The 17,765-nt window shown below is 41.1% G+C and overlaps 1 protein-coding gene across 10 annotated transcripts in view; it reads right to left on the bottom strand.

The window, feature by feature from the left end:
• The window catches only part of neo1a (neogenin 1a), a 148,300-nt gene that overhangs the window by 64,076 nt on the left and 66,459 nt on the right, over nucleotides 1-17,765 (bottom strand). For all 10 annotated transcript variants that reach the window (XM_018683456.2, XM_018683447.2, XM_018683448.2 and 7 more), the window contains exons 3-4: nucleotides 6,318-6,593; nucleotides 5,169-5,319 (exon numbers count right to left, since the gene is read on the bottom strand). In XM_018683456.2, coding sequence (XP_018538972.1) covers nucleotides 5,169-5,319; nucleotides 6,318-6,593 — 427 coding nt within the window. The remainder of the gene's footprint in view (nucleotides 1-5,168; nucleotides 5,320-6,317; nucleotides 6,594-17,765) is intronic.

The following is a 17,765-nucleotide window of genomic DNA, read 5'->3' as shown; positions in this document are numbered from 1 at the left end:
TTCCATACCCACATTCTGACACTAAAAGAAACTGAGTCTCCTTTTTTTTTATCCTTTAAAAATAAGCTTGACAGAAGCCATTGTGTTCTCTGGTCTGAGTAACTGTTGCATTTGTCAGCTGAATCAATGCTTCCCACTGACATCTGAAATACCACTAAGAACTCTATCATTTGCTGCTGCACGAGGAGTAAGAGTTCAGCACAAGGCAGATATTTGCCATTAACCTCGTTAATAGTTGCTCTGAATAAAGGAGCAAGTGAAAATCATAGACCATTAACATCGATAGGCTGTATCTCTGACAGGCGTCTTTAAGAGGCTAAAAGGTTAAGTTGTTCTTACCCGCATTGTTATTGCAGTGGCCATTCACTGTGCTATTTAAAAGCAACATGCAAAGAGCAGAGTGTCAATGCACAATGTCTTAAAATTGGTTTGAAAACAGAAACTGTGCATTGAAAAAAATCTATGGCATCAGTTGGTGGTGTGGGTGTAAACAATGTAACAGCACTTAAAAGGATGTAGAGAACAAAGCAGGTTAAAGTTCTGAGTGTCAATTTATGACTTCACTCAAAAATACAGACAATTATGGAGGATTGCATCTGAAGGATTGTTAGCTTCGATGAAAATTTAAATGGCAATGGCACAGGCTCAGCCATGCTGTATTTTCCGAGAGAAGCAGAATCAGTTATTTCGTGAGTGCATGCAGCATTTTCAGGGCTATCAAAATCTTCAAACAATTATACAAGTGCTGGTGGTTTGAACTCCACATCATTACTATTCATCTAGAGTTCCTGCTGCAAAATTTCTGTAGTGAATTGGCAATTTCATAATAAATCATGGTGATATATGATGTTAAAGTTAGAGAGAATTTCATAACATCTAAAACCACTTTTTACATTACTTATGCCTGCTGCTTCCAGAGTTTGATTTGTGTCACGTCAAAACTCTGGGACCTGTATTACCAATATTAAAACAGACTTGATGTTCCCAGCAGTAACCACAGGTATCGCCAAATTACACTTCATACAGACAACTATAACAGCATTGCTCTTCTTTTATGTATGTATCCTCTTTTTAAAGGAGAGATTAGGACATGTTAGTGGGATTGGTCATTAAAGAAAAACAGATGATGGGATTCTCAAAACTCCCTTTTGGTGTTGTCATTTACACCTGCTGGTACAGCATGAGCTCTGATGATATACACTTTTATAAGACGTAAATACAGCCGTTTGATTTAAACCCTCATCGTATCACGTTTTTGGGCTCTCACTGTTAAACACTCTATGTATGGACAACAGGGTAAAAAGCCATTTTTTATGGTAGCTCGCTAAAATGCATGACTTCCCCTAGACAGAAGTCTGCCTGTGAATTTATATGCGTGTGTATGTCTGCCTATATTTTCTTCTCTCAGCCAGAAAGTGAATAAGGTGATGTGTGAGTGTGTGGGTTTCTGTGCAAGACATATGTGTGAGATGGTTACACTGCAGTCCAATAACAGCCCAAATGCAAACAAATTTCCCACACCATGCTTCTCCCTTCATACACAAGTAAATGCAATATACACAATCATATTTAAATGAAGGCCAGAAGACAAGGAGGAGACGGGAGGCTTGAAGGCTTAGGAAGGAGGATGATTTACATGCTCTGTCAATTCCCTGTTGCTGGCCGACATGCATAATTCATCCATTTTATTGACTACTGGGGAATTCTATTAGGTGACAGAGTGATACTCCCAAGAACAAAAGATGACTGGCCTTTTCATGAGTGTCATCAGGACCAGTGTGTGCAACAAAAATCCAAAGGCCTGTCTCTCTCTGTGCACTCTGGCACCTGGGGATGCTATCGATGACTCACAGGGCATTCGCTAAGAACGTATTTTCAACATGTTGACTGAACGGATTCAAGTGTTACATATTCTGTTATGGTGTCGCTGAGCTTAATCAGAATAAATGGCAAGCTTGGTGTCCTTGGCAATAGACTTGCTTGGAGCCTACATGAATTTGAGGCTAGAATGAGGACACTGCTGAATACATAAACAGCATGTTATAGTAGAATAAGCCATAGTGTAATATATACCGCAATATAATTCTGTCATATACCATAACACACTTAAAAAAAAACGATATTCATTTTATCATTTAAGTAATTTGTTCTCAGATTATTAACATACAGATTTATTACTGGGATCAGACTATGCAGTTTCACCCTGATAATGTTCTCATGAGACTACAGTGGCACATGAAGGGCAAAAATTTGAATTAGGCACAACAATTGCTTGTTGTTCCTGATTTTCAATGTAGAGAAAGTTTTAACACGACAATACAAGTTTTCATCTACTACAGTTATGTGAAATTAGGAGTTGGTTCATCAATATAACAGCTGGTGGCGCTAATTCTCCAGTGAGGTGCTACTTAAAACCATTACAGAAGAAGAGGGAGCACAAGATGGATTTGTGGAGTGGAAACAGACTCAACTTAAAACTCAAATTTCCAGCATCTACACGCAGGTTTTGTACAAATAGACAATGACAATGGCAGTGGTGCAGCATCTAGACACCTCACAACATCCTGACAAACAGATGAGCATGTCAGTGTTTGCAATGTTAAAATCCAACAGGCATATTCTTACACGTTTCTGTAAAAGACAAAGCGGTAGAAAAGACGAATTTGTCTTATTTCATGTCGGTGAACTTGTAACCATTTGAATATCATCCTTGAGTCAGCAGCACTGTGCCAAATTACTCACACCTGGGGAAGCAACGTCACCCTCGCTGCATGAGCCCTCCTTCCCAGCTGAGAGATGATGAATGGCTCTGACTTTCACTCATAAAATTGTGTTTACATAACATTTATTGTTGGTGGTGTCAAGTGGAAAAGTACACCTTCTTTCCAATCACTTACATGTATATAAAAGTCTCTGCCACAGCAAGAATTTGTAACTATACAGTGACCATCCCAAAGGACAAAAAAAACGGTTAGTATGATACCAACATATCATAGATTTCTATGAAATGGATACAGAAACTCAACAGAGAGAAATTAACTTCTCAACAAGAGAGTTAAACAACCACCTGTTCTGAATTTCCAGCTCAGGTCTTTGCTCTGTCCCCATCTGTCATCACAGACATCAAAGAGTTTTATAGCAGCCCTTAAGTCCTACATGGCAATATGGACAGGTGATACAAGAGAAACCTCAACGTCTGTCTCCTGACAGGTTATGAATAACATACTAATGAGACTCTTCAAAGACTTAATACAGAAATCCAACTTATGACAGAAATCCTTCATATGGCGCATTTTCAAAAGACTTTTGAAGGACTCCACCATGTCTTTAAAAATATATTTAAGTACTTTTGAGGAGTCAGTCAGCTAGTGGAAAGACTAGCAAAGAATTAAAGCCAATTTATGGTTTCCACGTCCACATGTCCAGAAGGGTGTGTGACATGTTTTTCAGCCAAATACAACAAACAAAGGAGTTGTTTTTTTTCATACATCATGGCATCGCTACCATTGTAGATTGTAGTATTGTCCAAGGGCAAGCAGAAACCATGATCTGGCCCTTAAAAGGGAGATTCAGACATCCAAGAATCGGTACGGTCTAAGACTGTCATACTTGGTCTCATGTTGCACCCATTCTGAATCCCCTACTGCTGCTCAGGATAAAACTGTCTTTTTGTTATTGTGAACACAGACTGAGAGAGAGACAGAAAGAAAACAAGAGACAAGACCAAGTTGAATCATCAGCAGCAGAAGCTCAATGCGATGATCCCCACTGTCAGCGAGTCACCCCGCTTCAGTTTGTAGCTTTGGCACATCTTCATAAACTTTCATCTAATGTCTACAGCTTCTGCGTCGCCACTTTGAAGGCCCTGTTTGTGCTGTGTGCCAAAGACCAATTAGACACTCTTTGCAGATTCCCCTTTCTCTCTCCCTTACACTGCACACCACACCAGTTATTAATTGACAGCAGCTCCTCTATCTCTCATGTAATGCCTGAGAGGGACAGGAGACTCTCAAGGAGAAAAAAGAAAGTTCCACTTCTATTCTTTCTAATTGTCAATGTCGTATTAGAAATCAAAAGAAAAGTCTCAGTAATGTATTCGCCACACAATCCAACTCTGCTCTGAAGGCAGGAGCATGGGGGTCCACTCCAATATCGCAAAGACCTCCCAGGTTGTTCAGAGTGTGCTTGCTAATTACCAGTGGAGACACCCTGGGGGGCCAGGTAGGCACACCAGATAGTGTTTTGTAATTAATACAAGGTAGATTAATAAGTGCCTTTTCAGTCAGCTCCCATTGGAGGTCAGAGGTAATCACGGACAATTCCATAGGTGTTAAAGACATTTAACTTGAAATGTGTTACTGTGCTGAGAACTAAAGGTTGGAAAGTCTAATGATATTCCAGCTCATACCACACCGGAGCCTTGTGGTTGCTAATGTAATGACCTTACATTTAATTTCACAGAAGGCAGAAATCCTATTCTGGGCTAGATTTAGATGAATGAGCCCTATTTCAGCTATTTTCTGTTGACCCCCCCCAGGTTGCAAAGTTATTATTCCACAGGACTGGTACACAGGGGTTACGTAAACAAAGTGCTTCCTTAATTGGTGAGAATCAAACTTCCCATGTCCAATGCAATTCTCTCCAAGGGATTTGAGCTGCTCTGCCTGAGCTAATGAGAGCCAGAGGACTGAGAGCACAGGCGCTGTGACACTCTCTCTTGGCTCTTAATTTGTGAACTTCCCCACACCTGGCAAACCTACAGCCTCGTCTCCCAGCTGAAGTGCTTCTGTTGGTACGTTCAGGTCTCTCTCCCCCTGGGGCTCTCTGGGTAGCAGTGGCAGAATAGTGGTAGAATAGCATTAACACCTTAGGGAGCAGGTGCCAGGACTAAGAGGTTAGCGTTTGAAGGCCAGAGGCACCAGGTACAAAGGTGCAGTACATCACGGTCTGTGTTGCTTTTGAAAAGCTAGAAATATGTGAGAGCCCAGGAAATGCTGAACACAGCAGTGTACAGCTTTAGAGTATCTACTGGGAACTTTGATGGGTAAAGGTATTTTTAAAAGGTGGGTTAGAAAAAGGTATGGCACGCTTTAAGGCTTCTTTAATTCCTAAGACGGATCAAAAAGGTCTGGTAAATCCAACTTAGACCGCAGAGTTCATGCTCATACCTTTCTTGTAGCAGCTTGTCTCCAAACATCCAACGGACATGTGGCGCAGGGTAACCAGTGACCACGCAGGGCAGCAGCACGCTGGCGCCCACCACCTTGGTCACAGACACAGGCTGCAACAGAAACTCCAGCTTCCTCTCTTCTCCAGTTTCTTAGAAGGGAGGGGAAGAAGAAAAAGGCCAGGGTTAAGGCTGAGGTTAAGGTTGGGGTGAGTCAATGAAGCGCAGCAGCAAACTTTGGGTGTCATCTGTCTTAAAAACTTCAAAAAAGGTCATTTCTGAAGGGCAGTCACTCCTGACACCCAAACCACAAATGGTCCAATGAATTATGTCCATGTTGATGCCTGAGACAGCTGAAGTCTCGGGTCTTTAAGAGTTCAAAGTGAGTCCCATACAACTCTGGCTGCAACTAGCTACCTAAGCAGTATCCTGCAATAACCAGGACATGTTTGACCCCAGCATATACACAGGGCTTTTTAAAATCATCCTATGAATCTAGCTTAGATCATAATTCCATAAAGCTTAAAACAGGATTTTAACTGAATAACAGATATACCTGAGATCATTCTCATTCTTTGCCCAGTTTTGACTCACTGCATCTCTCTCCAAAAACACCTTAGTTACTTTATTCTTAAGCTGATATGATATAATTGTATAAATGTGTCTCTAATGCTATTACATCTAATAGCATCCAAACAAAATTTCTTTCAATTTCCTCACACAGCTTCATGAGTTTTCCCTCTGTATCCATCCAGCTTTTTACAACTCCACCACACATCCTTGGAGGAGGCATACAGAGATAAAGACCCCCTCCGGGGTCTTGTTGAAATCTGATTTATGACCCATAATATTTTCTCTGAGAACTGAACTCAATTTACTACACATGATGTTCTACAATAGCCTAGAAGCTCAAACAAAACTGCACTGTAATCAGGATTGTGGAGATGCTTGATTAACAGGCAACAACTGAGGACAAGTAAATGCTTTCATGCTTAGATAACAACTGAAGTATAGTGTTCAATCTGAAATCATTCCAGTAAATACCAGTCTGTTACTGAAATTATAATGATAAAATCCTCCTCTAGTGATAGTATTCTTAATGAACAACATTTCACTTGTTATCTGACATAACTTTATTTCCTCAAATTACCTGGCAGTATCTGCAGCTGGGCCTCGTCGCTGGACTTGGACGACCCCACGTTTTCCACCAGACAGCGGTAGAGGCCGGCGTCTGACTCCGTGGCGTTGCTGATCACCAGGGCTCCGCTCGGCAGCTGGACCAACCTGGTGCTCAGCTCCAGCGGCTGACGGTCTTTCTCCCACCGGGTGAAGGGTACCAGATCCGAGTTGACCTCGCATGCCATCACCTGGCTGTCCCCCAGGCGCACAGTGGCCGGCGCTGGCTGGCTGGCAAACCTGGGCATCCCTGAGAGACAAAGACAAGAGAGAGATGTAAAACTAGCACTCAGGAAGTAAGTCAGATAAAAACTATCTGTTTTAAACTATTACAAAATACACCCCAATTGGTCACAACGTTAAAAACAGCAAACCTAATGGCAAATTGGAGGCAACAGCTTATAATCCATATTCAGGACAGATTCTCAGGAGTGGAAGAGGCCAAAAACTGCCCTCCCCCGACCTCTTACACACAGAAATCCTGAAAAACACACACACAACCCAACCACACACCGTTGTGCAGCACAATCACTTATCCTCGATGGTGGATGTTAATTTGCCACGCAGAACAGGAGACACACAGCACTAATTAAAAAAGGCTGGATCCACAGGCTGTTTGTGTTTCTGTACCCCGACTTTCATCTCAACGCAAAATAATTATTTCCTGTGTTTGAAGCCATTGATCTGAAACCAACACTCACGGGTCGCGTTTTAAACAATCGCACACAATAGCTTCAATTAAAAAGAACTTACAATGTGTAAACTGCAAATGGTATTCTTGGGTTTATTAGTGAAGAAGGAAGAGTTGTTTTTAAAAAGTAAGAAGGCCACTTCATCTACAATAAAAAGAATATCATGCTGTGTTATTACCATGGAGGGCCTCTTGAGTTTCTGGGCTGACTGTGGTTGTCTCCTTGGTAATGTGTGTGTGTGTGTGTGAGAGAGAGAGAGAGAGAGAGAATGAAAGAAATGAATGGATAAGAAATATGTGACTAAGGATAAAAGAAAGAGGTTGGTTCCAGTGCGTGTTTATCTATTTATGAATGCAAGTTTGCCTTCTGTAACTGTGCTCTTACACAGGAAGTGATGCTGAAGACTTGCTGAGTGACGATTTGGCATCTCTGCCCTCTCTCACCTGCAGACAGCTCTTAAAATCCCCTGCCAAGAGCAGCTGCAGGGTAAATCACACTTTAAGATAAGGCCCCAACAGCTCTAGCTCTTGGCCTGGGCCGACGCACACAGCTTTTCTCAGTATATCTCAGCACAATGGTTCAGTTAATATGGGCTTAGCTGATGCCAGAACTGATATTTTTGTATCAAAGCTGCCAATCACCTACTGTATAATCACAGCAAGATAGGGGAGGGGGAAAAAAAAGCCTCAGTTGAATTATTTAGATGAGATCCAGTACAGCTCTCGACTGAATAAAATACTTTTTTATGATTAGCAGCTGTAATGTAGGGTGAGCAATCACTCTACCAAGTGTTAGAGGGGGGAATTCTGGGATATATATCAGGCTTTCGATGAAAATCTAATTTATCAAGAAAAAAAGATTAAATGGTTATGTTAGGGAGGAATTCTGGAATACATATCACGCTTTAAATTCATATTTAATTAATCAAGAAAGACAGATTATATGTTTGTTTTTTTTTTTTAAAAAGAAGAAATTTCAATGCAGGTTATGTAGCTGTGGTCAGCAAGATGATGGTAGTTACTGTACATGGTGGTGTATTTAATAATGAAAACCTCTGAATCAGAATAACATTTATTCTGTAAACTGTTAATAGCCTCAAGACAACGTCTGTTGTGATTTGGCAGTATATTAATAAAAACTGACTTGACTTGTTGTCTTTCCATTTATACAGATTAATGTTTGTATCAAGATGATCTTGACAAAATTGCAATCCATTATTTTATGTGTTTGGTTTTCATTTGATTCATAAAAGACGGTAATTTTTACAGTGAGTGAGTAACTGTTTATTTTTGTGTGTCAGTGGAGTGGTTCTTAGCATCCTTTTTATTTTGCTTGGCATTATACGGTTTCTGTGCTCGAGGGCGACACATTAATAAACTTTATTCGATTCTCAAAGTGAAAAAATACAGTGGTGGCTGATAGCTGATATTGAATAAAAGGACAAAATCTGCACAACAGACACGCTGATATGTTTGTCTAATCTTACTTTACACACACACACATACACACACACAAACACACAAAATGACATTAGTTCACACTGCACTCAAGATACTGAACAATTCAGCACTCATATCTTTATGTATCCACAAAGCATGATAAACACTTGTACCGGAGTGATAAAGGCAAACCAGAGGCATGGACCAGCTTCAGCTAAAGCTTTAAACAGTGCTTTCTACACAGGAACAGAAATCCCTCAGCCTGTGGAGCAATGACATTTCAAAAGATGAGGTTGAAGACAGTGGCCCTGAGTTAATGTGGCCCAGGTCTAAAAGCTAAAACTATACCCACAGCTTTGTGTAATGGCTTGAGACCTGGCATTTGGCCCAGAGGGGACACAGGAGAGAGCCCTGAAATTCATCTGCAGACATGACAAGAAATTATGCTTCCACAAAGACTCAACCTGTGCACAGAGGAGAGGGAACAATGTCCCATCACAACCTCAGTTCATGTTGGTGCGAGCACTTTCCGACTCAGTCTGCAGTGACTCTGCTGTTCTTCCAGCTCTCAATCGACTAATCCTTTATTCCTCTCACCTCATCACATCCAGGCTGAGTTCATCAGTTTGCTGTGTCTTAAGGGTGTGTATGTGTGTGTGTGTGTGAGTGAGCGCTGATGGGGATCCTAACTCACACAGTGACTTAAGATGTAGCTGTTCTATTTTGTAACAGCCGTTACTAATGAAGTGGACGCTTCATGTTATGATGTCTCTAATATGTATGTGTGTCATGCGCCCTAGCTGAAGTGTACATGGGCACTGTAAATGGGAAGTGGTGAGTGTCGACGCTAATGTTATCGATTCCAATTAATCACAATTCTCCATTTAAATCGACTGGGTGGGAGCTTCATTTTCCACACCCTTGCTCAGCACCATCTATTGAACAGAAGCGCTGTACTGCCAATCTCAGCTCTTATTACCAGTGTGTGATGAAGCCAAATGATTCCAGTAAAGCAATAATGTCTCAGTGGCCAAACCACAAGAATGGCAAGAGCTTTATGCTAATGAGAAGCATTTTCTTTGTTCCTTTCAAACAGCACAACTAAGAGTAAAACGTGACTGCTGATCTTACTGTGTCTCTGAGCAGCAGTTTCCTAGAAAATAAAGCAGTTAACCCAGTGGTGGCACCAAATGCCTCCTTTGTGAAGAGTGGTTAGTTAGAGTCACCAAACCTTACATCATCTGCTGAGCTCTGCCAGTGGAGCTTATAATCATATGAATGCTAATGAATGAATGTGTCCGTCAATGGATGGAGATTAGCAGAAAGGAATTGTGCTGCAGAGAGCTACGAACAGGCGTAACGACTGTCTACCACGCCTCAGAGCAAAACCGCGTGTAACCACCACGCATGCACATACACAGACATACACTTAAATCACACAGTTGGGTTCCTACTATTCTTAATTAAAATCAGGTATAGAATAACAATGAGCAGCTTAATGGAATATGCAGAAGGCTTTAAGGATCTCCCTCTAGATTCAACTGAATTAGTAAGTGACTGCAGAACGGCTGCTTTTCTCCTTGGATCAAAAATACAACTGTGCTCTATGTAACATATTTTCAAGCAGCGTCAGTTTAAGTAATTAAGGAGGAAAAACCTGAGACTGGTTTACATTTCAGAGCAGCCAAGAAGACTCTACCCCCTTATATGGCTGTGCCCTGACAAAGTGGTATGTTTGGACTGGTAACATGAAATAACTAATTTTCCACTGTGAAAATTAGGAATGTGTATAAAAAAAATCCAGATAAAATCGGACATAGCTCATATTTTCCAAGCCACTGAAGCACCCAGTGAAACTGTTTACACAGAAGGACACTTAACAAACAGATCTAGCTTGAGTACATCATCTGAAGGCACTACTTAATGTTGTTTGGGAGACAGCTGTTTCTTGTTTTAACCTTTAATTTGTTACTTCTTTTCATCATAGAAATTATGCTATCAACTAATTAGGGAAAATAAATCAGGGAAATGTTTACATGAACAATTTCCAGAATGTATTGATACAGTTAAAATACCTATCGACTCTGACTAGCTTATGATTCAGAGGCATGATAATAAAATTCATGTATAACATAGCACCCAAGATCAGTTCACATTTACCTCTTTAACAACAGCTGGACTCACAAAGACAAAGGATAGAATATTAAATACTGGGGCCCTAGTGCCCAGTGAAAACATTTTAGGGAATCCTTTAAATCCACAAAAAAACAAGATAACCATTTAGAGCTGCTGCACATGCACATCTAATTTGACCATCAACTTGACAGTCAGCACTTACAAACTGCAAAAAACACCACAATTAAGAGAGAGAAACAAAGCAAAGCATCATGCCTGTGCTGGGCTGTTTTCTTGCTGTGGCTAATGCCCCCTCCTGGCACAGCAAAAAATTAGGTGGCGACAGAAGAAGAAGTGCTGTAATATCTGAAATATATAGACCACCACCTTCCTGCAAACACTGACAGCAGAAGACTGGGAGATCAGCAATAAATGTTTAGGTGTTTTGGTGGCATTACTGGAGCTACAGGTGCAGTGTTCTTTCATCTGACTTTTGCAGTTTGTTTTTTTGATGTGGCACCTGTAGAGGTTTTCTGAATGTGCAAGTCTTACACAAAGCTAGTTTTGGTGTCAGTCCCCTGGAGTCAAGGAGCAGGGGGCTTCTCTCTAGATTTGACATTTTGCAATTATGAACAGCTCTTCCACATCAGGAGGAAGAAATATACCACAAAAGAGACAGCGATCCCCAATTTCTACACTGATAGCAGAATCAGTAGACCAGAAGGTGACACAGCCTCAACTGGGACTCTCGTTCTTATCATGCTATTATTTCCACTACTTCTCCCTCTTTCACCTTCTCTGAATTCAACAAGTTCATGCCCATTCTCTTGGGATTACTAAAGTCATTCTGGGAAATGTGAGAAATCAATACCTGGAACTGAAGTACACAAGTCGGATTGAAAGAAAGTGGGTACACTAAAAAAGTAAATTAAAGCCCTTCATGTTGGAATAATTCCTAGATTGCACTGACTGTGACAGATTGATATTTACTAGTGTATGACCATTCAAAGGGAGCAGAGTTTTCCTTTAAAGCACAATAATGACACCCTCCCCTGGCTCCACCTTTCTATTCAACATCATCCTCCCTTATCAACACATCTATTACAGTTTTGCAACCCATGCACAAAAAGGCAGAACAAGCACAAATCCTATTGTTGGTGCATTTATGAATTTCACAATACCAGAGACAAAGCCAAGTCAAGTTTGTTGAGCCAAAAAAACGAGGAGATAGATCCAACCCCGGATGAAGAGTAAATTAGACAGTGTGAAGAAATCCAATCAATGGCAATGAAAATGTGAGACGCAGTGTGAATGGGGGAGTGACAGAGTAATCAAGTAGTCTAAAAAAAATAAATAAAACGAGACAATAATGTCTTTTAGATGTAGTGGCTTTGAGAAGTATGTGCTTAGGCAAGGTCTGAAAGTATTTCCCTGCTGTAAAATTCCCCAGCACAATATGTGCTTTACTTTATTCAGTTCAGTGGCTCTTTCTGTTCGTGCTCCCTTTAAGGCCAGCTGCAGCGAAAGTGATAATTAATTCCCTAATTGAAGGTTTCAGAGCTTCAGGGGAGAATTTTTCTAAAGGCTTCCTCTATTACAGCAAATCGTGCTATTCAGCCAACATACTTAAGGTTACATTCTTGGAGTAAAACAGCAAAGTATTCACGCCTTATTGATATTATGTACTGTGAGACGATTTCAAATGTACAATTCAAATAGAGAATCATCTCGGTCAAACACAAAGGGAAACTCTTGACAGACACGCTGTGGATTAGCGGTTTATCAGGTATAGCTATGCAATCTAATAGAATCCCTAACAGTCACAGCTACAATATGTCCTGCCTTTGTGCAGCTGTAAGAGAGCTGCTCATTCAGTTTATTCATGTAGACAGGAAAGGATAAAATACCTTTTCACATGATGTAATTTAACACAACACTGCAAAGTCTAGCCTCAAAAATGAGCACAGTTTAGTCAACACTTATGACGGCATCAACAAAAGCTGAATATTGTGAGCTTTACAAAGATATGATGGCTAACAGGAAAAGAAGAATCACACAGACATCTCATATCTTGTTCTGTTGGGATTTAAACTTCTTATGTATAAGGATTTTGTGTGATTTTTTTCTTCACAAGAAAGAGAAAAAAAGAAAGAAATAGAGGTCTCACTTATTTGAGTGTTACACATCCAGTTTCAGGGTTTACTTTTAAGAATAGATTAAAATGCCAGCGAGCCAGTTTCTTCTGGGTTTCTGAAAAAGCAAAATGTTCTAAAAGGTCTAGTGCAAGAAAATAAGTCTCCCATTGGTAAAGCATTGGTTTTATGCGACTATTAATACACTGATGCACTTTGTATGCGCATGTAAGCCTGTGTGCATAAGTGCAGGCAACACAATCAAAGGTGATGCACAATAAACAAAAATCAGATGCATAAAAAATGATGTCTGCTCAGAGAGACAATGCTTGTATTACTCTTTTTCTCTGTTTGTTATCAAACTTTAATTGAACTGCACTGCAAAACCCACTCAGACACTCAAAGGATTTTCCTCCAAACAATAAAAACACAACATTGTTCTCCCCTGTTATCACTCTTAATAAAAAGCGCTTCAGGGCTTATGTAAAAAAAAAATTCTTCTATCTCTCTAATGCAGCCAAGATCATTGTGAAATTTAACTTTGAGGGGTGGTGCTTTGGTGACGCTCTTAAGTGGCTGTGCATGTAACATGAAAACCACAGCATGAATTCTTTATAGCCTATGCCAAGAGGGAGTTTTTGCTTTTTTTTTGGTTTAATATGAATATGGGATGTGGTCAAAAATGGGGCTAATGAGTATTTTACAAAGAAAACTTCAATGTTTGATTCCAAAGTTTGCATGGCCTGATAGGAGGAGATATAATAGATCTAATAATCTGTACAATCAACTAGGATGAAAGGAAAACAGAGTCAAGAGAAGTGAGAAACTCTGAAAGTCTTGTCTGTGTTGGAAAAGATGTCTGCTTATGTTCTTCTCTGTAAAAAGGTGACAGCAACCTTCATGCTGTCAGGGATGGCAGGTGGGAGGTCTCCCAAGATTGACAAGAACGTAAACAGGATTAATTAATGACTGTGTTGGAATCTAATAAAGTAGTCACCAAGGGACTCCATCATGTATGAAGCCTGACAAGGCTGACATACTGAGGAAATGATGAAATGCACAGTCTGGATGTATCATCACAATGTATTTGTCTTTTCCTACAAACAGGGTGGGGTGACTGGGAGTGACTGCCATAACACAAATGATGTTGGACCATAAAAATAGTTCAACTTCATTCATCAAATATGTTTTCATCCGTTCCAAACAGCTGTCTGTTAAAATAAACGGATAACAATGACACCACTTTACAACTGAGCTAAAAACAGAGCTGCTTACTCCAATAACCCAGACTGAAACACAAAACGAGCAATCAGGTAAATCAGTGGAAAGACTGTGGCTTGACAAGGAATTGGTACTTTTGAACCCTATGATATGTGTGCACAACGGCAACCACAAAAGCATACACACTCCCAAACACAGAAATGCTTGTGTTGTGTACACACACATCAAAAGGACAGAGAGAAGATGGATGGGTGGCGTTCTGCTGGAGTCAGCCTCAGACAGGGGCTCTTATTTTATCTACTGGGCCGTAAAAACAGCTCTCCGGTGCAGGAGATGACAGAAAGAGCATATTCTGACCTCGTAACCAGTCAATGTCTGAAGAGAGCACTGTAAAACCCCCAGAAGACAGCTGGTGTCCCAGAATGACACATCAGCCTATTGTTACATTTTCAATATGACAACCTCGAGACAATGATGGCAGCAGGCAGTCCGTAAAATAATACACCATTTCATTGTCGAAAACAAAGATGCAAACAGAAGCCTATTGGAGTAGTGGTAGTGTATTTGAGGCATTGATTCTCAGCCAACAGACACCTTTAAGTCTGTTAAGCTAACACTGCAGGACTTAATATCTCTGCTAGCTCTTGGCCGGAGGAGGGATATTTTAACTGCTAACCCACTCTGGGTGCAGACCAGATGTTGTGCAAAGAAGGCCCTTCTAAACATTTATGACTATCAGCGGATGGGCCCCAAGGCGCAGCTGCTGCTCAGAGTACTACTGAGGCTAGGAGAAGTCTACTCCGCCTTATTACTACATCTCTCACTCTTTACAGAAGCCATTTCTTGCTTTGTTTTTACAACTACGCTCAGCAGAATGGGCAATATAACATGCACTTTAGAAGACAATCACTGTAAAACTCTAAGCAACTCTAAACAATATCAGTAACCAGCCTCTCTATCTTTCATTGCTGAATTTCTTTTCTATTTGCATATGCTAGTAAGAAAAAACTACAAAAAAAACTACAAAAAAAAAAACAACAACAACAACAAATCAGCTTACAATGAAATCACACACAGTCAATTGTGTCTAGATAGGAAGTGACACATCGGGATGAGGCTGCTGGCACAGTTGGCACTCTGACAGCTCCTGATTGCCTGTTGTGGGAACAGACAAGAGGAGAGACTACAAGGAAGCAACACGGATGGTGACGGATGGAGACGGACACATGACAGGGCTGGGTCAGTTGCCATGGGAACACAGATGAAAAGGAAATCAAGATTTCCCTTTGAAAATGTTGCAATTCCATAACTGTGCTTTCATAGGCGAGTTATTGCATCTTTTACGTATGTCAACTCATGTTTAGTGGCTCAATGTGTTGCTACAAATGAGCAGCGGTTGTAGTTGATTCAGGCTGTACATACAGTAAAGGCTTAATGAAACTGATGAGTTTCTGTGTAATCCTCTCATCTTCACACCGACAAAAACTGTCAATAGTCGTTATAAGCCAGGCGGCCAGAACCCACATCCACACATCAGGGGTCATTTATCAGTGTTTGAGGTGTCACTGCGAACCGTGGTCTCTCAGATTAAAAAGTAAGCTAATTACTATTTTCATTAAAAGATACTTTTCAGAATAATTTCTAAATTCATTGGTTAACCATTTCAGCTAAATGTTAGAAAATTAAAAATGCCTATCATGATTTTCCTGAGCTTGAGGTGATGTCGCTCAGTTGTCTGTTTGACCAATGATCCAAAGTGAAAAGTCGACTAATAATTTTAGTTCTAGTGGAATGTTTGTACCTTGAGATGAACTGTGTGCATGTCTTCGATGTGGTGTTATATATCTATGTTGGACTTAATCATCCTGCATGATACTGGGTTTGTGAGTCAGCATGTGAGCATTTAATCTCTTGTTCCAGGGGATCGCATGTCTTCTCTGCTCCTCCTCTGTGCTTTTCACCTGCTTGCAGTTAGACCTCCGGACGAGCTAACACCCCACAGTATCTAGCCTCTTTTCATTACAGGTAATTGAGTTGTAGTTGAAACAATACTGATTGCATTAGGGTCCTTAATCATGTTAAGGTGTCTTATTTTATCACTGGGAATTTAGCTCATTCTTGGCCCATTTTGAGGCTAACCTTCCACAGAGGTCGTTGCCATGGGAGACTGTGGCAGCAGCTGCTCCCATTACCTGAGCACAGATAAATGTGTTGGCACTGCAACCATACATCCCTTCGCTCTCTGTCTCACCTCCCCCCTTTCCCTTCGCTCCCTTATCAGAGAGAGGAGGAGAAGAGGTGAGAGGTAAGGGAGGATGCAGAGAGAGGCTCAGCAGAACAGTCTCCAATGTCAGAGGAGTCACCTGTGGGATTAAGAAGGGGACGTCAATCAAATCCGAAACAGGTGCCACAATGAGCAGCTATCCCTGGCCCATCCGCACATCTTTCGTCAACTGCTCGTTTTCTAAGGCCCCAGGCAACGCCCCTCTCCACTGGAATGAAGGGCCCCTCCACTCTCTACTAACTCAACAGGCCATCCAGATAAAGGAGCCAAACACACCCCTGTCCTGCTGATGATGGACACAAAGATACGAGTCGAGGGGATAACCTCTCCACATTCACCTCTCTCCTTCACTCTGCCTCCCCTCCTCCCTACAGCACCATGCACCTCTCCTTCCAATTTTTCAGCCTCTTTTCTGCCACTGCCCTGTCTCTTTCTCATTCCCCACATTACTCTCAGAGTTGCATTCAATCAGTCTCCACACATTCCTATCACCCCTCCCCTTTCCTCTCCATCCTCCCACCACACATTTCAGTGGGAGCTCTATTGTTTGCTAGAGAGGGGGCATGCTGCTGCTGGTTCTTATCTGGGGCTGTTGGCGGCACATCTGTAGATGCTATCAGTGGGCCCTGTTGCTCTGTTTATGCTCCAGCCCTGCTAGTGCAGCTAGCAGGGAAATGAGATGGATGGAGGATAGGGCCGGAAGAAAATTGAGCATCTTCCTCAGCAGAAATGATGGAGTAAGGGGCAGAGAGGGAAGAGCAGAGAGAAGGAGAGGCTCTGGAAGGTGTTGCAGACAAGTAAAAATAAGACCTGGTCCTAAGAAAAACTAGGACTTCTGCAGGGTACATATCTATTTTTTTTAAGTCTGACCTGTAGTCTATCATCATAGCACACTGATAAAAGAGCACACCATTTTTCACAACACTCTCTTCCTTTGCATTGATCAATGAGAGCTAAATGCAAATGTGTCAAACAATACATACAAGCACTGAGCAGACTTATTCTTCAGCATAATTTAGTACTCATCTTTAAACCTGTGTGTGGGTGTCAGCTTCAAATTATACCACAATGAAGCTAAGGTAGAACAAAAAACATTTTCTGCATCAGTGAGATTAGAAGTGAGCTGTGTTTAAAGAGGATTGTTAACATACACACTTGCACATTTAATCACATTACAGTCCAGTATGTAGGCAGTTTGTTGTACATATGGTGGTGAAGTATCTGCAGCAGCTATTTGGGAAATATCAGCATGGGTTTTGTGGTATTCTTGATAATGAAATGCACTGCAGACACAATGAGGCAGCTTAAGCAGTCAACCGTGCTACACAAAGCATCAGCTTGACTCCTGAACTTAAAGAGAATTGTCTTTCAAAGTGTACGTTACGTGGGCATGCTGACAATCTATGGGAGACAGACAGAAGTTTTTTTATGAGCCATTATTCTCACCACAAGATCTAATACAGCTATGCCTGTATCTGTATGCATACACATATGTATGAGGATTGGCCTGGCAGCTTGGGAGCAGCAGATGTTTCTGAA

Source organism: Lates calcarifer, linkage group LG2, assembly GCF_001640805.2.
Source record: "Lates calcarifer isolate ASB-BC8 linkage group LG2, TLL_Latcal_v3, whole genome shotgun sequence".
Taxonomy (NCBI): Eukaryota; Metazoa; Chordata; class Actinopteri; family Centropomidae; genus Lates; species Lates calcarifer.
This window is presented reverse-complemented; position numbering and strand designations above follow the sequence as displayed.